Source organism: Polypterus senegalus, chromosome 2, assembly GCF_016835505.1.
Source record: "Polypterus senegalus isolate Bchr_013 chromosome 2, ASM1683550v1, whole genome shotgun sequence".
In the NCBI taxonomy this organism is placed as follows: domain Eukaryota; kingdom Metazoa; phylum Chordata; class Cladistia; order Polypteriformes; family Polypteridae; genus Polypterus; species Polypterus senegalus.
In genome coordinates this window covers 256,374,679-256,398,958 of record NC_053155.1, presented here as the reverse complement: position 1 = coordinate 256,398,958, position 24,280 = coordinate 256,374,679, and the positions used below count along the sequence as shown (strand labels likewise).

General features: G+C 38.4%; 1 protein-coding gene across 2 annotated transcripts in view; it reads left to right on the top strand.

Moving 5' to 3' along the window:
• uggt2 (UDP-glucose glycoprotein glucosyltransferase 2) overlaps positions 1 to 24,280 on the top strand; it is a 652,370-nt gene that overhangs the window by 375,064 nt on the left and 253,026 nt on the right. For both annotated transcript variants that reach the window (XM_039745402.1, XM_039745404.1), the window contains exon 19: positions 6,596 to 6,719. In XM_039745402.1, the coding sequence (XP_039601336.1) occupies positions 6,596 to 6,719 (124 nt within the window). The remainder of the gene's footprint in view (positions 1 to 6,595; positions 6,720 to 24,280) is intronic.

Genomic DNA, 24,280 nt, shown 5'->3' with positions numbered 1-24,280 from the left:
GGCAGTTCTGAAGGCGAAAAGGAGTCAAACACCGTATTAGTATGGTGTTCCTAATAATCCTTTAGGTGAGTGTATGTATGTATATATATATATATATATATATATATATATATATATATGTATATATATATATATATATATATATATATATATACATATACATATACACACACACACACACAGTGGAACCTCGGTTCACGACCATAATTTGTTCCAAAACTCTGGTCATAAACCGATTTGGTCATGAATCGAAGCAATTTCCACCATAGGATTGTATGTAAACACAATTAATCCATTCCAGACCGTACGAACTGTATGTAAATATATATATTTTTTTGTTTTTAAATACAAATATAATTAATCATACTTTAGAATGCACAGCGTAATAGTAAACTAAATGTAAAAACGTTTAATAACACTGAGAAAACCTTGAACAACAGAGAAAACTAACACTGCAATAGTTTGCGCTATATGCTAGGAACTGCTCGCTAAAAATACTTTTTTTTAATGATTTTTAAGCACAGGGAAAAAAATGAACATTAAATAATTATAATAATAAATAATAATTTAATAAACCACCAAGAAATGTAACATTGCAACAATGCACGCTATGAACCGATCGTTGTAAACAGAAAACAAAAACAAGCCTTTTCTACCTTATGCATCCAGCCCTCCCTCTGTTTCTCGCTCCTCTCTCTTTCTCCTAAACACATTTGAACTGTCAGGTACTGTGGGAGACCCTCCAGATTTATAGGATGTAGGGAACTTCCTGGCAGTGATTGGCATGTGTCCCCACCTCTTGTGGCACCACCCACAAAACACATGGAACTTATCACAGGCAGCCTACAGAAATCATTAAAAATCAAGAACAAAGTAGAGTATTGTGTGTATAATCAGCAAAAGTAATATTAACAGTAGTAAATAAGTAGAAGTAAATAGCACAACAAAGAACAAAAATAACATAAAAGAAAACTTTTTATAACAGTCCTGAGATCACTGACAATGTACAGTATGTACTACCTAGATAGTAGTGAAACCCCAAGCCTGCTACAGAAAATCTTGTAAGTATCCTGTTTGTTGTCTGCGCTGTAATACAGAAGAACTGTTCTTATTTTTCTGTATTTATCTTCTGCTACTCTTAATTATGTACTGTATTTACTTACTTATCACTTTATTGTCTTATTGCCTAGATATACTACTCTGTCCCCCTACTCTGCCACTGTGGCATGTGAATTTTACTATTTCCTTGCAGCGTCTTGTAATAATAATGATCTCTCATCCCTAATCAAGCCTGTTCAGATAGAAAGGTAAATGTTAGATTTACATTGAGAAGAGTTGGTGATTGGAACACATAGATTATTCTAAAATATATATATTTTTTCTGTTCTTTAGCTTCTCTAGTGTTGTTTTATCTCTATTCTTTGAGTTACACTGTTGGAATGTAAACTTCATTCTCCTTTTTGAATGTTTAGCTGAGAGCCAGTGGATTTCTTAAAGTTTCTTTTTGTATTTTGTTTATTCTAGTTATATACTTATACTGGCAAATAGTCCAGTACATGTTGCAGAAACACTCCTATAATATCATGCTTTGGGTGATTAGCTTTGCTTGGATTTACAGTGATAACACTTAGTTTTTAGACCAAAAAGATCTGAATTGATTTTATTAGGTCACACACACTTCAATGTGCCTGTCGTAGGTTCTAAAAAACTGCCAATGGATCCTTCCACCCCATTTTGGAGGAGTGACCTGATATAAGTAAGGTTTTGGTGATGTGATATGCCTTTAATTCCCTTAATGATGGCCTTGAACAAATAAATAATGCATATATTATTGAAATGCTTTTATTTTCATTTAATGATATGTGTTTGCAAAAGTTTATTTTTTTAAAAGCATCCTGTTGCTCATATTCAAACCCTTGCTGTGAAATGATTTTCCCACAAAATATACTTTCAGTTTATTTTATCTTCAAATAATCAGAATAAAACTGGTAGCCAGTTCACCCTTTGTTCAGAGAGCCATTAGCAGAGAGAATTTACAACTGTTATAAAGAAAGGGTCTGCACAATCATGATTTCAAGGTTATGTTTTGAAGGCATTATAAATGATGTATAGCATAAGCTGTGTATAACAAAAGACAGACAAATCATGACGATTTAGAGTTTTGGTGTATTTTAATTGGATGAGTGAGACTCACCAAGTTCATTATAGATTGGTCTACTCTCGCAAACCTAATCTTAATTTATACACACACACACACTCACACTCACACACTCGAAACATACTTGCACTTAAGCACTGATTGTTAATGTGATGCCTGCATAATCTATCACTAATCAGTACCCCTCTTAGAAACTTGCTAGCTCTGGTTTGAGCAGCATGGATGAGTGTCCCCAAGACATTCAAGGCTGATACACTGTGTTACCACTTACCAATGATGCATTACTCCTTACCGTGCTGCTCTCTATTGGATATTCCCCTCCTCAGCCTATAACACATAGAGAAGAAGTGGCTGTCTACTCACACCAGGTTTACTGTATTTACTTTAAATATTCTAGACCAAGTACAGAAATTTAAAGCAAAGCAATGTTTATCAAAATAAGATAATAGCAATAAAATGAATAATTGCTAAATCTGTATGTAAAGCTATTAATACACCCATGTGTCATAGTCATAAAGCTTAAATAATACTTTCCATAATGATATTAAAGCTGAAAAGTAGCACCTGTAATGAGACTGAGTCTCCCATGGTTATTGTGAGGAAAAGGCTGAGACTAGGAGATTAACTTAAGGTACAAACTTGGTGAGTGACAGGCCAAAGTCAAAACCAGCAAACAAGATACATGGGCAAACCAAGAATCAAAGTCAAGAAACTTAATGAGTTTATTCTGAAATAGATCCTATCATTTTGTCACTTTAAAGAAATTAACTACACTGAAGCTTTTTGTTGACTTTATTTATTCAGTTAACTGCACTATGTAACACTTACAAAATATTTCTAGCAGACTTCCACTGATGGTGGTGATCATGGTCACTTAACATTTTGCGTTGCAAAATCAAAAGACAGCCAAATTGAAATAAAGAATAAAACTTTGCCAAAATAAATAGCAATGATTACGATAGCACCAGAGGAGACATCTGTGCTGGAGGTCCAGAGAAACAAGGAAAGTGAGAGGGCTTGTCTTTAAGATGGCTTGTCTTAATTCAGAAGTCAGACTAATGCATGCACAAAGTCTTCTATGTCTGGGTGGATAGTTTTCTTTGATAGAGTAGGGTCCCTATCTCTTGGGTGGGCCATCGTTTATATCATTTTATGTTGTCAAGAGTGTTTATCTGTACTGTGTCCAGGTCTCTTTTGAATAGATACTCTCATCTGGTGTTTCAGTTAGAGACTCAGCAGCCATTCTGACATTAATTGTGTGTCGTAGACTGAGATGAAACAAAAACAGAATTTATGTTAACTTAGACAAAATACTTAGGATAATAAACTAAAGCGTGCAACAAACTTTCACAGTGTGGCTGTCTATGAAATATATATGAGTTAAAGTTCCACATTTATGAGGCAAAGGAGTTCAGAGTTCAGTTGCAGTTTTTTGTAGCTTGTTTGAGCAAATCTTAAAGAAAAAAAGCAATCCACTGCAGCTTTTCACAAATAATGGCAATCTTGTCTGTACTGGATCCATGGTCTACCCAATCTAATGTGGCCATACTTCTTCTGAAGGGAATCTTCAAAAGTAAATGCAGAGTGATGGGGAATTATGTTGTCTGTTTTCTGTGCTGGTTGAGAGAATGGCATTGAAGGCTTAAATTGCTGATGGACTAAAAGAGATCCAACATTGACAAAGGGCCTGGATGACTTCAGGGGTCTTATTGTTTGTTGCAGTCTTAGTGGAGAACAGTTAAGCCACTGTTCAATTCTCAATGTCTTCATCCATGTACCCATTCCTTCAAACCCTGGACAGACAGACCAGTCTTGCAGATATAAAAATATATTCATATATATTGAACAGAAAATTTCTCTATATGCAGAAGATATGGTACTGTATATATCAGACCCACAAAATACTGTGCCTGCAGTCCTAACAGCACTTACAGAATTTCAAAAGATTTCTGGTCTCAGAGTTAATTTGAATAAAAGTGTGTTCTTCCCACTGAATTCTCAAGCATAGAATATTGGATTGGACACCTTCCCTTTTATCATTTCAGATCAGTTTAAATACCTAGGGGTAAACATCACAAGTAAACATATAGCTCTTTATCAACAAAATTTCATCATCTGTATGGGAAACATTAAGCAAGACTTGCACAGATGGCCAACCCTTCATCTCACTCTAGCTGGAAGAATTAACGTTAAGTTGAATATCCTTCATAAGGTTCTCTTTTTATTTTAAAACATTCCAATATACATCAATAAATCATTTTTAAGCATTTAGATTCAACCATAACCTCATTTATTTGGAATTTAAAACATCCACGTATCCAAAGAGCGACCCTACTAAGACCTAAGGCAAAAAGTGGTATGGCTGTACCTAACTTTCAATTTTATTACTGGGCAGCAAACATACAAGGTATAAAAATCTGGACATGGAAACAAATAGATGAACATGCACTGGCTTGGTCCGCAATAGAAATAAAATCCTGCAGTACTTCTTGATATTCTCTGCTTTGTGTCCCTAAAAATGCAAGTTATCGCCAATATACTAATAACCCAAGTGTGCTTACCTGACTCAGAATATGGAACCAATGTAGGAAGCATTTTAAGACTGAGAAGTTTTTATCTGTGGCACCTCTGCATGAGAACCACCTTATTTAACCCTTGCAAACATAAGCAGTTTTTAATATCTGGAAAACAATTGGGATTAAATCACTTAGAGATCTGTACATAGACAACATCTTTGCATCCTATGAACAAATAAATTCCAAATTTAACTATCCAGCAACACATTTCTTCACTATCTTCAAATTGGAAACTTTGTTAAACAGAACCTGCCCGATTTTCCTTTTCTCCCATCTCCCTCTATGCTGGAAAAAGTATTTCTCAGTTTCGAGGACTCAGACAGCATTTCTGTAATATATAAAACCATGTTACAGTCCCTGCCATTCAAAGATCCAAGAGGAAAGTGGGGAAAGGATCTCTTACTCAGTATCTCAGAAAAGGAGTGGAAGGTAGCAATGCAGAGAATTCACTCGAGCTCCATATGTGCAAAGCATACAATTATTCAACTCAAAATTATATATCGAGCACATCTGTCTCAATTAAAATTGTCCAAAATGTTTCCAGGGCAAGATCCAACCCGCGAACGCTGCAATCAAGTTCCAGCCTCATTGGGCCAAATGTTTTGGGCCTGTGCCAAATTAACATCATTCTGGACCAAAATCTTTAAATGCCTTTCAGACAGTCTTGGTGTCACAATCCCTCCTAACCCTTTATTAGCTGTGTTTGGTGTACTTCCAGATGGGCTTAAAGTGGAGAAGGACAAACAAACTGTAATTGCCTTTACTACACTATTAGCACGTAGACTTAACTTGATCAACCGGAAGAATCCTAACTCTCCTCATTTAAGTCAGTGTGTAACTACTGTTATATACTATTTGAAACTGGAAAAGATCAAATTCTCACTTAGAGGTACTTTGCAGAACTTTTTCAAAACTTGGCAGGATCTAATCAATAATATTTTAGAATAAGCTCTTGAAGAACTGAGGAAGCAGATTCTCTTCCCATTTCCTTTTCTTCTCCATTTAATTTTATCCACTTATTAAACTCATCGATTTACTTATTTTTACTAGCTTTAAGATTTATTCTGTTGGCCATGATCTCTTTCTCAGGGGTGGGGGTTGATTTGTGTTCAATCATATTTTTGTAAAAATTTATGTATTTGTATAGAATGATTACAATAAAATCAATAAAGTAAAAAAAAAAAATAAAATATATTCAGCCCTAGGACAATGCAAATTCAGATTTCTGACTAGACAATATTAATCTTTTATACAATCAGAATTTAGTTTTATAGTTTGTAAAAATGATAAATTTGTTTACTGATGTCAGTGTATTATGGTATTTCTGTTAAACATATTTTGTATTGACGAAAACAAAGCTTTTTACATTACTCTTCTTGTGATTCTCTATAGTATGATATCACTAGACAGCTCTTCACAAATATATAAGTCATGGCTTGCACAGTTACATCTGGTATGAATTTTAATGTGCACAATTTTCCTTAAAGAGAAGCAGCACACTGGTGTGAGAAGAATATTAAAATTGCTTTACAAAACATGCAAAGCCATTGCTTTTAAAAAATCTTTTAAGCTGTTAATGTAACTAAATATACTGCAATTACTTTAATTGTAGTTTTCTGTCATTACAAATAAATACTATATTCTACTATAAGTACTACTAATACTAAATATTTTTCTACCAAAGCAGCTATTGGCATGGATTCGAATGACTCTTTTATTATTAGGCACCATAGTTCTGTTCTGTTTTACATTTTTGTGCATACACCACAACATTAAGATAAAACCTTGTTCTTATGTGTTGAATGAAAACTAACTTGTATCCTATGATGTTTTTGTTCACCTATTTTCTTCCTTATGAAAGGGTGAGATGACTGATGAGATGGATGCACTACAATTCCTCATGGAGCAGTCAAACGTTGTTTCAAGAATGAATCCACTTATTCTGAGTTCTAAAAAAGAATATCTTGATCTAACATCAAAACCTGGTAAATGTAATTTTTTGTATAAGAATTTTATGTTATTTTGTTACAGTATAGTATGGTTTTGTTTTATCAGTCATTTGTTTTCTGGGTTCTCTTGTTCAAACATATTCAGATATTCCATATGTGTTGATTTGGTATGACAGGGTCACATTTCTATAATGCTATGTCTAGTGTTTGGGACCTCATGATCATAGTGTTTGCAAAAAAGCAAATGCCTGTTGTAAATATAGTATTTTTTCCACTTTTAGTCCATCAACAGTTTCCTCTTCCCCTGCCTTAGTGGAATGCTCCATCCAAAAATGATATATTTTTTATAGGTTACTTACCCCCATGTACTTTGACCTAGAAAAAATGTTAATCTCATTTTTTTTTTCCCATGCAGAACAGGGAGAAAGAAGTTTATAACAAAATAGGGGGCAATATTGACCAGAAATTTACAGTGGCAAATGATGTTAAAAAACATACTTGTGTTGCATAATCCACATGTGCGTTATCCAGTTGTTATTCTCAAAACGTGCAAAACACGTACTTAATTTTTGCTAAAATATTGTCAAATGCTCCTGAAATATCAGCATGCATAAAAACAGGAAACCTAAAGACTCATGGGAGTCACTTTTAGGACTGATGACAGGACTCTTGACCAACAAATAAGGGGACAAGCTCCATGTAAATGTGAGATTAAATATTTTTCTTGGCCACCACTACAAAGTAGATGAGGTAAGTAACATTTAAAAATATTTTGGGATGAAGTATTTACTTTAAGTTCATCATTCAATGGTAATTTATGTGGATATTTTAGCTTATTGTCTGGTCATTTGATAAATTGAATGAAATACACACAATCTCCAGGAATCGTTCATGTGGCTTATCATTATACAATGAGTTCAAATTTAACCTACAGAAATCTCTTTCTTTCTTCCATAAAAAGCATCTCAATGATTGTTTTTTAAAAAGGCAAATTGGTTGTAACCCTTGCTGAAAAGCAACATAAGTGCAGCTCTGACAAATGTAGGCAGGAATTCCCTTATGAACTATGATATCTAATACCTTTTATCTTTTAGCACTGCTTTTTATTTCAATTCCTGTTTCCAAAGGTCTATGTATCTTGCATTGTCCACATTCTCACTATTAGTAATTTGCATATATTTCCAAAAGTTTAATAGCAAAGTTATACTCCACCTGTTACTACAGGACAAGGACTTGGCTAATACTGTAATATACACATATGGCTGCAAATATATATTGACATCTGTGTGCTAGAGGTTTCTAAAAGTTGAATTCGTTAAAGATATGGGTGAGTGCCAAGAAATAATTACAGAAAATCAGAGTCTAGGAACTAAGTCAACTCCCTCACAAATAAAAGGAACAAACCTCTGCAGTGTCAAGCTTATTTGAAGTCTGAACTTTTCAAAGAAGCTTTGTAAGGAGATCACAGTTAAATTGATGGCAGCTTCTCAAAACATCAATTTCAAAATAATTACATTCACGATGACAGTTTACATCTCAAGGTAACTGGATGGGACAGGGGTAGTTGCATAATGTAAGGACAGGAGGTGGATTTTATGCAGGGTCATCAATTCTAGAGGTAACAAATTTCCATTTCCTGACAAATACAGCTGAATAAATACTGTTAACACTTTTAGTGTCTGTAAAAAAAGAACAGAAGAACCCCAATGGAACCTGAAAACTTGCTTTCAGAAAAAACTAAGACAGCATTAGAATCATTTACTGGCTAGACTGAAAAACATGTTTTCGTCACCAACAGGGATTCTCTTAAAGCATGTTGATTGCTAGGTGCATACTGTACACTGAATCTTTGGACAGGTTTATTGCCAGAGTGATTCAAGATCCACATTCTAATAAATTACATAGGTAGTTGAATACTGCAAATAATAGAACACAACTTTAAAGAAATAAGTTAAAAGATTATGGTCAAAAATATACATTTTAATTAAATAAAAGTGGCAAAATTTTGTCAATGATGGAGTTCAATGTGTGGCTTGTTCTTGTTCTATGACTGGATTACTTAGACTTAAACCATATTGGCACGTTTTTCAGCATTGGCATCAGAAGTGGTTTTCCGGACAAGATATATATGCTCAGGGCAGATGAGGGTTGTTTAACATAAAAAACAGGAGGTCGGAAGTTTGGGAAAGTATTGACTTAATAGTTTTAATTAGAAATTAGACTGTATTATGCATAAATGAGTTGAAAAAACAGACGTGCAAGGGCAAAATAATAATGTAATAATGGTGTGTAATATAAAGGCGCTATATTGCGCCTGACTCGGCACAGATGGACACGGAGACATGTATAAAATGAAAGACTTATTTTTCTCTTCAGCTGGAGGGCACGTCTTCTCCGTAATCCCTCCAGCCACAATACAGTCCCAAGCACCAAAAGTAACAACACCACTGTCCTCTCTCTCTCGGAGGACCACCACTCCTCCACAAGCTTAGTCCTCCTGCTCTCGACTCTGGCCATCGAGTGGTGGTTTCTGGCTCCCTTTTATCAGGCACCCGGAAGTGCACAGAGCTGCACAGAACTCCAACCCCCATGAAGCCCTTGCAGACAGGGCCGTTTGAAGGAATTTGGGGGCCCCAAGCAAAATGGACATGGAGGCCCCCGCACGCACGCAAAGGAACCACAGCATAGCCATACAGTAATGCCTCCTCGATCGCGGGGGTTGCGTTCCAGAACCCCCCGCGATAGACGAAAATTAGCGAAGTAAAAACCATATGTTTGTGTAGTTATTTTTATATATTTTAAGCCCTTATAAACTCTCTCACACTGTTAACATTATTAGAGACCTCTAGACATGAAATAACACCCTTTAGTCAAAAGTTTAACCTGTCCTCCATGACAAGACAGAGATGACAGTTCTTTCTCACAATTAAAAGAATGCAAATAGATCTTCTCTTCAGGAGCAGAGAATTTCAGAGAGAGAGAGCCTCGCAAAGAAAAGCAAACAATCAAAAAATCAATACTTGTGCTTTTAAGTTTGCCGCGGCATTTTTTAGAGGATCGTTAGTATCTTCTAAGCAAACAGCCTCTCTGCTCACATCTCCTCCGTCAGGCGCAGAGAACGTCAGAGAGAGAGAGCGAGATTAAAGCAACAATCAAAAAATCAATACGTGTGCTTTTGTGCTTTTAAATATGCCGAGCACCGCAATAAAGCGGCATTTTTTTAGAGGAGCGTCAGTATCTTTTAAGCAAACAGCCTCTGTGCAAACAGCCCTCCATCAGGCAGAGAATGTCAGAGAGGGTGAGAGAGAGGCAGAGACAAGCAAACAATCAAGCTCCGCGTGGGATGCATATCTTATAGCATTGAGGAGTTTTAGTTAATATGTAATACATGCTCTGATTGGGTAGCTTCTAAGCCATCTGCCAATAGTGTCCCTTGTATGAAATCAACAGGGCAAACAAACTGAGGAAGCGTGTAGCATAAATTAAAAGACCCACTGTCTGCAGAAATCCGTGAACCAGCGAAAAATCTGTGATATATATTTAGATGTGCTTACATTTAAAATCCGTGATAGAGTGAAACCGAAAGTCGAAGCTTGATATAGCGAGGGATTACTGTACATATTTCTGCTAGCCTACCTGCTGCAAAATTGCACCATTTGTACAAGACAAGTAGAGCTATTTTATGTGTGTAATTTATCACTTACCACTGTCTTGTTTTTTCTTATCCTCCTCTTCCTTTCTCTTCTTTCTTTTTTGGCTTCCTGAAGCATAATTCCGCTTCATGACTGCCGAGGAAGTTTTGTATTTTGCCGGCAGCAGAGATCGCGTGGTTGGCTGGCTGCTGTCAGCGAGGGGGGCCCCCTTCAGGGGATCCCGATAACAGTGTCATTGCACTTTACTGCATTCACTATCAATGGGGCGCTCACACAGTTTGTCGCTGCATTTTATTCTTAACCAGTCGTTGTCTTGGGGCCCCAGGCCAGCTCGGGGCCCCAAGCAATTGCTTGGTTTGCCTGCCTTGTCGCGACGGGCCTGCTTGCGGAGTCCGAGGCACTGCTGCAACCCAGGGTTGCTGCCACCTTACGTCCATGGGGAGATACTGGGCTTCCCATCCTTGTCCCCCTGGCAGATGTGGTGAAGGGGTGTGCCAGCCAGGCATGGGCCCCAGCCATTTGTCACTGGTGACATTCAGTGATTAGATGGTATCTTGCTTGAAGTATTAAAAAATAACATATGTACATAGAGGAGCTGTACACAAGTCAATATACCATAGTAGTAAAAGAATTTTTCGTTTGGGGTCAGTATAACTTGAGAAGACTCAAAAGCAGTAAGCACGATACTACTGTAGATAGACTGCTCAAAATGCAGACTACTTCACATAAAAGAGGAACTATGCCTTAGTGAGAATGTTTGAGATTTTAGAATAGAGGGTTGAAAGCTACAAAGACAAAAATGTGAGTTAGACCTAATATTATAAACCTCTCTCCCTCCACAGAAATATCTGTAAGTTTAGTTTAGTTTACTGATTAGTGATTTTCATTACCCAAACATTTTCATTATTTTAAATTTGTCAGATTTGCCCAATTTCTTTACCCAAGGTGACTCATAGTCAGGGTATATTTCAGTAGTGTATTTGTTTCACAGTGGAGCAGATTTTGGTTTAATTGATCACTCATAGTCAAACAATGAGAGGGAAAATGGAGATTGAAGTAGCAGTCTGGTTTGTTAAATCCAATGTTCCAACTACTATGTGTGCCTGCCGTATCAACTCAATACATTTTAGAAAATTACAAGAAGAAGTGAGGTCTGCACTGACTTGAACTTTTGTAAAATTTAAGATGTACTTCAGACAAAGATTGTTGGCTTTTTACAAAACAGTAACCAGAATATAATTAATGCCAAAGTCTTTTAGTGGTTGGAGGAAAAATAACTTCCAAAGAAACACATTTACAACAGATGAGTAAAAATGGAAGGAAATAACGTTGGATAAAGCCATAGATGTAGGTACAGTTTAAGAGCATTGTGGTAGGTTTAAAGAAATACTTTGTAAAGTGCAACTACGTAATTCCATATAAAAATTAGATACAAGGATATAGCTCATGTATTTCATCATATGGAGATGGGAGACAATAAAAATGAGCAGATACACTGTTATTCAATCAGTAAATGTTTATTTTATTCGTTGCCATTTAAAAACATGAACCATCACATAATGCTTTACTGGCCAAATAAGATTATTAAAATTAAGTGCTTTGAACATGGGAAATATGCTGTATGAATGACATGTATTATTTTTGTGATCAGGTATTTATTGAAGTTTAAATAATATTAAAGAGAAATAAAAATAATGACACCAGCATGTTTCTCATAAAATAAAGTGTAAAATTTGTAAATGCATTAATAACAGTAAAAATACACCAAACACACAAAATTTGTCCTGTTAAAAAGGTAAAACGAATATGGCCTGAGCAAACCTAGGAGGGAAATGCAGCCTAAATGTCAGACCCTACTGTGCCAGAAATTAGTGAGCAGGAAGAGGAGAGCAACTGCAATTGCTGGCCATCATGAAGCGGATGACCCCACTGATCACCATCACTGAGATTGACAAGATTGAAATATGAGGCTTGCCAAAATGCAAAGGAGATAGAAACATAAAATTTCCAGTGATTAGCTAAAAATATCTTTGCAGCTATTGTGCCGAGACAAAATAGCCTCTGCTGGAGAGAAGTGAGAGAGATGAATGTAATATATACTGTATTTATTTATAATATTCAGCAAATATACAAACTGAGCAGTACAATAAAAAAACAACACGTAAATACATGAAGCAGTGGTCAATACAAGGAGCCTGGATGTATATCTGACAGATTATAAACAGACAATATTAAAATCACCTATACAAGTTAAACATAAAAATAGTGTTAAACTAGAAAGAGGGGTACATCACTACATTGCAAAGAATATATCTGGATAAACTGATAATTGTTCACATAAGTTTTTTTTTAATGTTTTCTGTATTGTACAGATCCAAAAGAGAGTAATTTGGTTGTATTAGAAAATTTCAGAAATATTAGAGTAATGTGTTGCAGAGTTTAATATGAACAAAAATAAATAAATACATTGCCCAGACAGGGTGACACATATTTTATATTTCTTGGTAATGTTTACATACAGTATCATTGCAATTCTTGGACAGTTAATTTGTCTAATATTACATATTAAATAATAAAATCAATTATAAATGACATTGTTCAAAAGCAGTTATCGAGTAGTGTGATAATGAATAAAGGAACAGTTTGGACAAGGTGATAATGCTTTAAAAACGTTGACTCTTGTGAGAATGTAATACAAACAAATTGAGAACTCTAGATAATAATATTGACCTAGACCCTCAAAAAGTTTCCCCAATAGATCCTACTTATTAAACTACAAGTGAAAGCAGTTAAGGATGCAGTGTGCACATCCTATAATAATTTTTCATTCACTAGCTCAGGGTTATCTTCTTCAGTCAATTTCTTCATTAGAAGAAAACCCTTGATGATATTGAAACTTGTTACTTCTTTCATTTTTCCATGGTTTTACATTTTTCTTGTCATATATGGTTAATTTTATAGGTGTTTCTTTTTTGAGGATGCAATGAAAATGTTTTGAGGACTATGGCAGACTGCTATTTCTCAGTCCATTTTGTATTTTTACTTTCCAAATAATTTACTGAAACAGATATTTTATATTGAACACGCACAAGTATAAATGATATCAGGTTAGATGCTGTTTTTCTGATTCCCTGCTTATTTGGATCCCCTTGTTAACTGACAGCTGGTTAAGAAAACAAGAAGCAATTCTGAATTTTCATTGTAGCTCTTTAAAAGTAGAAGCAGCAAATTAACACTTTTAATCTCAACAAGCTAGTGAATGAAGATTCTGCCTCAAAGTGCATGTTGTATTAGCAGTAGTAATCGGCTTCTAGTTAAGAAGCTCACTCCATATGAAAAGCCTGGAGACTGTGATGAATTTCATAGGTTCTATGTTGCCCTAGGGTGGGTGCATGCTTTTTTGAACATGAAAAAACTGTGTCAAGTAATAGAATTACTGTATGTATGTTTGCACTGTAGCCAGCATGGCCCTCAACAATGGACATGGAGTAGCCATCAGATACTGTGTATTTGCCTTCATTTCTTTGTTGGTTTTACCAGAAATATAGTAGCTTTCTTGCTGTGTTTGTTCTGCTTTTTAGTTTTTTCCCTGAGAAATGATTACCTTGTGGTGTATAACAAGACCTCAAATTTGTGATGTTAAAGAGAAATTACTTTAATAGGAAAAATCACGTGGTCTAATATTCTTCTCTCACATTAACTTTTAAATGTTATTATTACTTTAAAATGTTTAATGTCAGATGTTTTTATTATTATTATTATTTTATATATTATTACCATACATTTAAAGAAGGCCTATAAACACTTAATTTCTTTGAAGTAATAGAAGTAATACCTTCAGGTATTCTTGGATCACTAAGCAAACAATCCTGTGATTATTTTATGTGAAATTTAGTTCTGCATGTAACAAAAGGGAGAATTATTCAATACTGGGCTATCCAATTTTTACAAAAATTATAAAATTGAAATCGACTACAGTAAAAAATTTCAAAATATTTGATTTGTTGTTGTTTTAGCCATGTTTATATTTGTATAAATTATAATTTAACATTGTGATGGTCTTTAACTTGATGTATTAATTTGATTATAATTTTAGAAAAATACAATGTATACTGAAAATGCATTTTGATTATTTCCCCAACCTGAATAAGCTATTCAGTTACCATTGAGTGCCTTCTTTAATTTATAATTAGAAATTCATTTACAGTTCTACTGCCTAACACATATGCATTAATTTCTTTATTTTCAAAGAATAGGCCCACAGTGCAAGTTTCTCTTTCTGATACTCTACAATTCTTTGCAGGGCTTTCCTCTATTCTACTAGACCTTTGCAGAATTCCATCATAATGAGACATACTTTACTTCTCAGTGCATGTTTAAAAGAGACTCATGTATCATAAAAACAATTTATTAAGCCATTTAATGAACATGAATTTATGTAATTTTCACAGGTTTTGCTTGACAAACTATCAAAAAAAAAGATAAATCATGCTGTATAAATAATAGCCTGAAAGTTTTTGACTGCTATTAAAAAAGAACCCGAGAATCTTTTCAAGCATGAGACATAAAGGAACAATGCTGAGTGGTTTCATTTCTTTTCATTTAGCTTACATTAAGCAGTATTTTTCTGAATTTGATATCATTTTATAACCTAACCTTTTAAGTTTAAGCAATTGTATAAGCCAAATACAGAACATGTATTGTACTAAAAATGTAGATGGGGAAAAAAAACTAAAACTATGTTGCAGAAGAGGATTAATTCAAATTTAATCCATATACTAGCTTCTGCACTATTGAAGGAAAATAAAAATCATTGTTATTGAGCATGTGCTCTGTGGTGGGCTGTTTTCCTTTTCAGGGTGGTTTCCTGCCTTGTACATAATGCTACCATGTAAAGTCTGGCCTCCTGTGACCCTGAATTGGATTAGGTGGGTTTAAGAATGAAGGAATAACAGGAGTGATTGAAAAAGCAGTAAGAGGCAGTCAAATATTTGGTAATAGGTGTTGAGCACAGTTGTACATAAAGATTTGTTTTGTTGGGCTCAGTCCATTTTACATTACAAGTTCTTAAATGAGAAGAATCTGAATTCAAAATTATTATTGCTGTATGATTTTGAGTAGTGGTGTTTTTGTGATGTATGGTTTATGGTAATAAAAAAATCTTCATTTTAAATGGTCTGAATTTATTAGGCCATGATTTGTTTAATGATATTAAATAAAACAAAATTTCTTCCTCTTCATCTTTTCCCACTTTTGTGTGGGGTTGATGTGCTTAATCAAACTTCTCCATACTGCTCGGTCTTGCACCTCCTTGAAGTCGAAACCGTTTCCTTCAAATCTTTTACTTTATTCACCCACCTCTACTTTTGCCTTCCTTGCTTTCTCTTCCCCTGTACTTCCATTCTCTTCACCCTTTTTCCAAAATATCATTGTCTTTCCTCATGATATGCTGACGTTGCTTCAACTTACTTTCCTGTGTTTTCTTATCTATCCCTCCCAGTTTTGTTGAATCTCTTATTTCTTATTCTGTCCATTTTTAGTAACTCCACACACCTATCTCAACATTCTCATATCTGGCACATCTAACTTCTCCTGTGGTCCCTTTACTGACCCTGTGTCTCAACTCCATACATCATTGCTGGTCTTCCACTGTCTTAAAAACCTTAACTTCAACCTTCATTTTAATTCTTCAGGATCACACAATACTTCTTCCAATTGTTCCATCCATAATACACTTTGTGGGTTATATCTGCAATTATTTCTTCATCTTGGGCTACCACTGATCCTAGATATTCAATACACAGAAATGTCAACCTATGATAGCTCTGTAACTACAAAAGTAATTAATATCATTTTGTCTGAAATTCTTTATAGTAGGCTATAGTAAATTTTAATCAGGAGATTACCAGTACCATTAACATTTTTCATGAGTGTAAAGGCATTGATTAAATTATATAACATGAGACACAAGCTTATACAAAAGAATGCATGGTAGTCTGAAGAACATTGTTTATCCAACAACTTTTCTGTTATAAAATGCCAAGTATTACTCTAAATTTCCAAATATAGCAAATATGGCATTTCTTGTGTAATTAAGTTATTATATGATGTTCATGGCAGTGTTTCATTTTCCTTTTTTGGCTAAGAGTTTGCCTTAAAGAATACCACACTGACAACTAGTGAAATGAATGTCCTGGACCATTCCACTCATGACTAATTGCTTACATTATCTCATTTTAAGAAGCATAATAATAGTAAAAGCATTTAAACCAATTTATTTTACCTTAGATTTAAGAGTACCAAGACCTTATTATTGTACTGTATTACTAGCAAAGTAAGTCCAGAATTATCCTCTAACAATGCAGTTGATTTAAGAAATGAGCAATGTGAAACTGAACATTCACTGAAGTGATTTTATACTAATTAGTTCTTGATAATTAATTGAATAGTTTTAGCAATAAATTCCTCCTGTAAACTGCACAGTACCATATTTCTGTGCTGCATAGGTGGCACTTCTTGAACATGCTTTTTTTAAAATAGCCAGAGAAAAGTGTACAATGTTTAAAAAATCTGTACACTTTAAATTTCATCCATCCATCCATCCTCTTCCGCTTATCCGGAGTCGGGTTGCGGGGGCAGCAGCTTGAGCAGAGAGGCCCAGACTTCCCTCTCCCCGGCCACTTCTTCCAGCTCTTCCGGGAGAATCCCAAGGTGTTCCCAGGCCAGCTGGGAGACATAGTCCCTCCAGCGTGTGCTGGGGCCTCCTCCCGGTTGGACGTGCCCGGAACACCTCACCAGGGAGGCGTCCAGGAGGCATCCTGATCAGATGCCCAAGCCACCTCATCTGACTCCTCTCGATGCGGAGGAGTAGCGGCTCTACTCTGAGCCCCTCCCAGATGACTGAGCTACTCACCCTTTTTTAAGGGAAAGCCCAGACACCCTGCAGAAGAAACTCATTTCAGACTCTTGTATTCGCGATCTCATTCTTTCGGTCACTACCCATAGCTCATGACCATAGGTAAAGGTAGGAATGTAGATCGACTGGTAAATTGAGAGCTTTGCCTTACGGCTCAGCTTTTTTTTCACCACAACAGACCAATGCAGAGCCCGCATCACTGCGGATGCTGCACTGATCCGCCTGTCAACCTCACAGTCCATTCTTCCCTCACTCGTGAACAAGACCCTGAGATACTTGAACTCCTCCACTTGGGGCAGGATCTCTCCCCCAACCCTGAGAGGGCACTCCACCCTTTTCCGGCTGAGGACCATGGTCTCGGATTTGGAGTTGCTGATTTTCATCCCAGCTGCTTCACAATCAACTGCGAACCGATCCAGATAGAGCTGAAGATCACGGCCTGATGAAGCAAACAGGACAACATCATCTGCAAAAAGCAGTGAACCAATCCTGAGTCCACCAAACCGGACCCCTTCAACACCCTGGCTGCGCCTAGAAATTCTGTCCATAAAAGTTATGAACAGAATCGGTGACAAAGGACAGCCCTGGCAGAGTCCAACTTTCACTGGAAACGGGCTTGACTTAGCCGGCAATGTGGACCAAGTTCTGACACCGGTTGTACAGGGACCAAACAGCTCTTATCAGGGGGTCTGGTACCCCAAACTCCCTGAGCACCCCCCACAGGATTCCCCGAGGGACACGGTCGAATGCCTTTTCCAAGTCCACAAAACACATGTAGACTGCTTGGGCAAACTCCCATGCACCCTCCAGGACTCTGCTAAGGGTGAAGAGCTGGTCCACTGTTCCGCGACCAGGACGAAAACCACACTGTTCCTCCTGAATCTGAGGTTCCACTATCCGATGGACCCTCCTCTCCAGAACCCCTGAGTAGACTTTTCCAGGGAGGCTGAGGAGTGTGATCCCTCTGTAGTTGGAACACACCCTCCAGTCCCCCTTTTTAAAGAGGGGGACCACCACCCCAGTCTGCCAATCCAGAGGCACTGTCCCCGATGTCCATGCGATGTTGCAGAGACGTGTCAACCTAGACAGTCATACAACATCCAGAGCCTTGAGGAACTCTGGTATCTCATCCACCCGGGGCCCTGCCACCAAGGAGGTTTTTGACCACCTCGGTGACCTCAGTCCCAGAGATGGGAGAGCCTACCTCAGAGTCCCCAGGCTCTGCTTCCTCATTGGAAGGCATGTTAGTGGGATTGATGAGGTCTTCTAAGTACCCCTCCACCGACCAACAACGTCCTGAGTCGAAGTCAGCAGCGCACCATCCCCACCATATACTCTGTTGACACTGCACTGCTTCCCCCACCTGAGACGCCGGACGGTGGACCAGAATCTCCTTGAAGCTGTCTGAAAGTTGTTCTCCATGGCCTCTCCAAACTCCTCCCATGCCAGAGTTTTTGCCTCAGCAACCACCGAAGCTGCATTCTGCTTGGCCTGCCGGTACCTATCAGCTGCCTCCAGAGACCCACAGGACAAAAAGGTCGTATAGGACTCCTTCTTCAGCTTGACGGCATCCCTCACTGCCGGTGTCCACCAACGAGTTCGGGGATTGCCGCCACAACAGGCACCGGCCACCTTACGGCCACAGCTCCAGTCAGCCGCCTCAACAATAGAAGCACGAAACATGGCCCATTCAGACTCAATGTTCCCCACCTCCCTCGGGATGTGGTCGAAGTTCTGCCGAAGGTGGGAGTTGAAACTACTTCTGACAGGGGACTCTGCCAGCCTTTCCAAGTAGACCCTCACAACACGTTTGGGCCTACCAGGCCTGACCAGCATCTTCTCCCACCATCGAAGCCAACTCACCACATGTGGCCGCAAGTCCGATGACACGACCACAAAGTCGATCATCGAACTGAGGCCTACGGTGTCCTGGTGCCAAGTGCACGTATGAACACCCCTATGCTTGAACATGGTGTTCGTTATGGACAATCTGTGACGAGCACAGAAGTCCAATAACAAAACACTGCTTGGGTTCAGATCGGGGGGGCCATTCCTCCCAATCACGCCCTTCCAGGTCATTGCCCACGTGAGCATTGAAGTCTCCCAGCAGAACGAGGGAGTCCCCAGAAGGTATGCCGTCTAGCACCCCCTCCAGAGACTCCAAAAAGGGTGGATACTCCAAACCGCTGTTCGGCGCATACGCACAAACAACAGTCAGGACCCATCCCCCCACCCAAAGGTAGAGGGAGGCCACCCTCTCGTCCACCGGGGTAAACCCCAATGCACAGGCTCCAAGTCGGGGGGCAGTAAGTATGCCCACACCTGCTCAGAGCCTCTCACTGGGGGCAACTCCAGTGTGGTAGAGAGTCCAGCCCCTCTCAAGGAGATTGGTTCCAGAGTCCAAGCTGTGCGTCGAGGTGAGTCCTAGCTGAAACCTCTCGATCTTGCGCACTAGCTCAGGCTCCTTCCCCTTCAGAGAGGTGACATTCCACATCCCCAGAGCCAGTTTCTTTAGCCGAGGATCGGACCACCAAGGCCACCACCCAGCTCACACTGCACCCAACCTCCTTGGCCCCTCCCATAGGTGGTGAGCCCATGGGAAGGAGGACCCACATTACCTCTTCGGGCTGTGACCGGCTGAACTTCATGGGTGCAGGCCCGGTCACCATGTGCTCACCGTCGAGCCCCACCTCCAGGCCTGGCTCCAGAGGGGGGCCCCGGTGACCCGCGTCAGGGCAAGGGAAAATGTCGTCCAAAGGTTTCGCTCATCATTGGAGGTTTGTTGAACCGTTCTTTGTCTCATTTTGTCACATCCCTCACCTAGGACCAGTTTGCCTTGGGTGGCCTTACCAGGGGCATAAACCCCCGGACAACATAGCTCCTACGATCATTGGGACATGCAAACCCCTCCACCACGATAAGGTGACGGTTCAAGGAGGGGACACTTTAAATTTTTTTTTACATAATGCAAATTGTTTTAGTTTGGTACCTCATTTAAGAGGTACACTTTAAATTTTTACCTCTTAAATAAGGTACCAAAATAAAACAATTTGCAATACAAATTAATACAATTAATACAAATCAATCCTTTTATAATTTTCCCTGTCTTCTCTCTCCTTCTCTCTCCATTTTCATCTACATTTAAATGAGTTGGTTTGTAAGTTGGGGACTACAAATTGTTTACTTCACCCCATTCCTACCACACTTACCAGTTCCCACCTTCATTCCATAATCCCAACTGTTCCTACAATTATAAATACATCCCTTGACACAGGCTCTGTGCCAGCTGCTTTGAAAATTGCTTCTGTAACCCCAACATTAAAAAGTCTGGTACTGAATTCTGACAATCTCAACAATTTTCTTACTTACCTTTTCTGTCTAAAGTTCTTGAGCATGTTGTTGCCCATCAACTCACCAGTTGCTTAACTTGTAATAAACTAGTGCACCTTTTCAGTATGGTTTCAGAGGTCAACATAGCAGTGAAACTGTTCTGCTTCACATAAGTAATGATGTGTATATGGCTGCAGACTCTGGGCAAGCCATTATTTTTATTAGACCTTTGTGCAGCATTTAATGCAGTCAAGCATGACATTCTACTGTCCAGAATGGAGAACTTTATGGTTATCTCTGGCACTGCCATCTAGTTTTTTAAGTCTTATCTGACTGATGAGCAAGAGTTCATTAGTCTTGGCAACAGCATGTCCAGCTCAGTGCTTGTCACACAAGGATTTCCTCAAGGCATTGCTGTCAGCTCTTTTGTATCCCCGTGCTTCCCCTTGGTCATTTTATTTGTGACTTTGGACTGGGTTATTGTTTATATGTGGATGATACTGAGATCTATTGCTTTATTTAAATTGAAGGTTCATCAGAAGTTAAAATCTGGATGGAATATAACTCTTTAAAATTAAACTGCAACAATGTAAAATTCATGTTATCTTGCATTAAAGGTCAGCTTACAAACATAAGTTCTTTCTCAGTTACCCTTGGTGACAGACTTTCTTCTCCTCGGTGTCATTTTTGATTTCTCCCTTTCTTATTCTACCCACAATTATCACATTAAGAACCTTTCTAACTTCAACGTCAGTAACATCTTATATGGAAAAATACAGTAAGGATTTTATATGACCGGAATGCTAAATTAGTACATGTTACCATTTACAATTGTATTTTTATATATTTGTCATACATTTTCCCTATATTTTAGTAATTATTTCTTGCAAGATTATGGCCACTTTCTTAGATAAACTCACACATGAAACCTATGTGATATATATGTAACATTCATCTCTCTATTATAAAAAAAAATGTTTTAGAGAGAGACTAGGGAGACGAGATGTGATCTTCTCGGAAGACAATTTGCAGCTCGCCAGCAGCAGAAAGCCAGCAGATGATTGTATGCGTTTTGGCACCCTAACCCCCCCACCACCCCCCCTCACAACACAAGCGGCAGAGACGCAAAGTGGCTAAAGGACAGCTTCTGTACAGGCTTTACAGTGATTGATAGGCAGCGTGACAGAAGCAGCAGCAGAAGAAAGACAGCAGATGATCCGACGGCAACTCCTTAGCATGTGTTCAGCCGCCCCCCTTTACAACATGAGCAGCGTTATACCTCCTGCGAGAAAGAGATTTAACCACGCCCGGGGCCAGAAATAATGGACAAGTATTGTTTTTATAACGTCACGCGAGACAAGGCAGTGAGACATTGTTTAAAACAAGTCCACAGACATCTAACTGAGCAGTTGTTGGATTGCTTTTGGCAGGCACGCTTCATGTGCTCCCAGCTCTTAAAACAAGGACAAGCAAAACATGCAGCTTGCCAGCAGCAGAAACCCAGCAGATGATCCGACCGCTTCTCCTTAGCATGCGTTCAACCACCCTAACACCCCCCCCAACCCCCACTTCACAATGCGAGCATCAGGGACACGAAGTGGCAAAAGGACATCTGCTGTACAGGCTTAAAATGACCGGGCAGCGAGACAAGCAGAACAGGCAGCCCGCCAGCAGCAGAAAGACAGCAGATGATCCGACGGCATCACCTTAGCATGTGTTCAGCTGCACCACCTTCACAACGCAAGCAGCGTTATACATCCTGCGAGAAAGAGATGTAATCGGGGCCAGAAATAAAGGTCAAGTATTGTTTTTATAAAAAATTTTAAAGTAAAAGTAAAAATAATGCATTTGTAACAATTCCCATGAAAATAACAGTCTCTTTAAATTGTATATCTGGTAAACCAAACCCGGGGGTGGGCAAGCAAGGGGCGGATTCCCCCTAGTAAATGTAAAAATAAATCTTAAATCTCTCCATATAACTACATAATTTGCTACAGTCTTTTGTTAGATATTTATATTATTATTATTGTTATTAAAATATTTTACTAATTATTTAATTAGTAATAATAATAACTTTATTTATATAGCACCTTATCATAATCATATTTAAATGCAACCCAAGGTGTTTTTCACAGATTAATCAACAAAAACAAAGATATACCAAGATTTACTTGGATTATTATTGTTAATTAATACTACAATAATCTATACTAATAAAAGGCAAAGCCCTCACTGACTCACTCACTCACTCATACTGACTCATCACTAATTCTCCAGCTTCCCATGTAGGTAGAAGGCTGAAATTTGGCAGGCTTATTCCTTACAGCTTACTTACAAAAGTTAAGCAGGTTTCATTTCGAAATTCTACACGTAACGGTCATAACGGTCGACAACGTCCGCCATGTTGAACTCTCTTATTTATGGCCCCATCTTCACGAAATTTGGTAGGTGGCTTCCCTGTGCTACCCAAAACCGATGTACGTACTTATTTCAATGGTATGACGCCACTGTCGGCCGCCATATTGAATTTTCCAAACGTCACTAATTTTCCAACTTCCTGCGTAGGTTGAAGGCTGAAATTTGGCAGGCTCATTCCTTACAGCTTACTTACAAAAGTTAAGCAGGTTTCATTTAGAAATTCTATGCGTATCGGTCATAACAGTCAACAACGTCTGCCATGTTGAACTTTCTTATTTATGGCCCCATCTTCACGAAATTTGGTAGGCGGCTTCCCTGCACTAACCAAAACCAATGTACGTACTTATTTCGGTAGTATGACGCCACTGTCAGCCGCCATATTGAACTCTCCAACGTCACTAATTCTCCAAATTCCCGTGTAGGTAGAAGGCTGAAATTTGGTACTTATTTCGGTGGTATGATGCCACTGTCGGCCGTCATATTGAACTTTTCAACAGTCTTTGTTACTTATGGGCCCATCTTCAAGAAATTTGGTACACGGGTTCCCAACGCTAACTGAATCCTACTTACGTACATATATACGTCCATAGCCTGCAGCTCAGTCACCGTGTAAGGTGGCATTGGGTCTCCGATCCCAACACCTCCCACATTGTTGGCTGCCTGCCTATATAAGGCCATCCGTCGCTCCAGTCTCTACATTCCCTTCCTTGCTTCGCCACGGGATACACGTCTCCCTGCTGATAACTACAGCCTTTTTATTTAATCCACGGCTTCTCCGCTGTTTTATTGTTCATTTATTACGATTATAGTTATTGTGTAGGTATTTTAGACTTACTTTACATTGTTCAGGTACCCATTTCCTTTATCATTCCAACCGTACCCGCATTAACATGTCTATCAAGGTGATCACCATCGATCAAAGAACTGCCACTTACCGAGTGGTTTCCATGCTCAGAGATGGCACCTATCTTTTCCATTCTCTTTGTTACATATTGCACGGCCATATCAGGCTCACTCTTGATATCTGGAGAAACATTGTGTCTTAGTATTGAATGACTGGGACAGGTTCAAGGTGTGGACTGATGACGGTACAGGAGATAATTATACTACACAGAAGCACTATAAGAGTGAAATGCTTAAGCCCTTCACTTATGCATCTGCATGTTAGTTGATGGCTGCCGCTGAATTGTTCGGTTGTCGCTTTCAAGTGTACCGAAATGGCCAAATATTTTACACCTTTGGACAACCACCAATGCCTATTAAACATCTTAGATTCACAG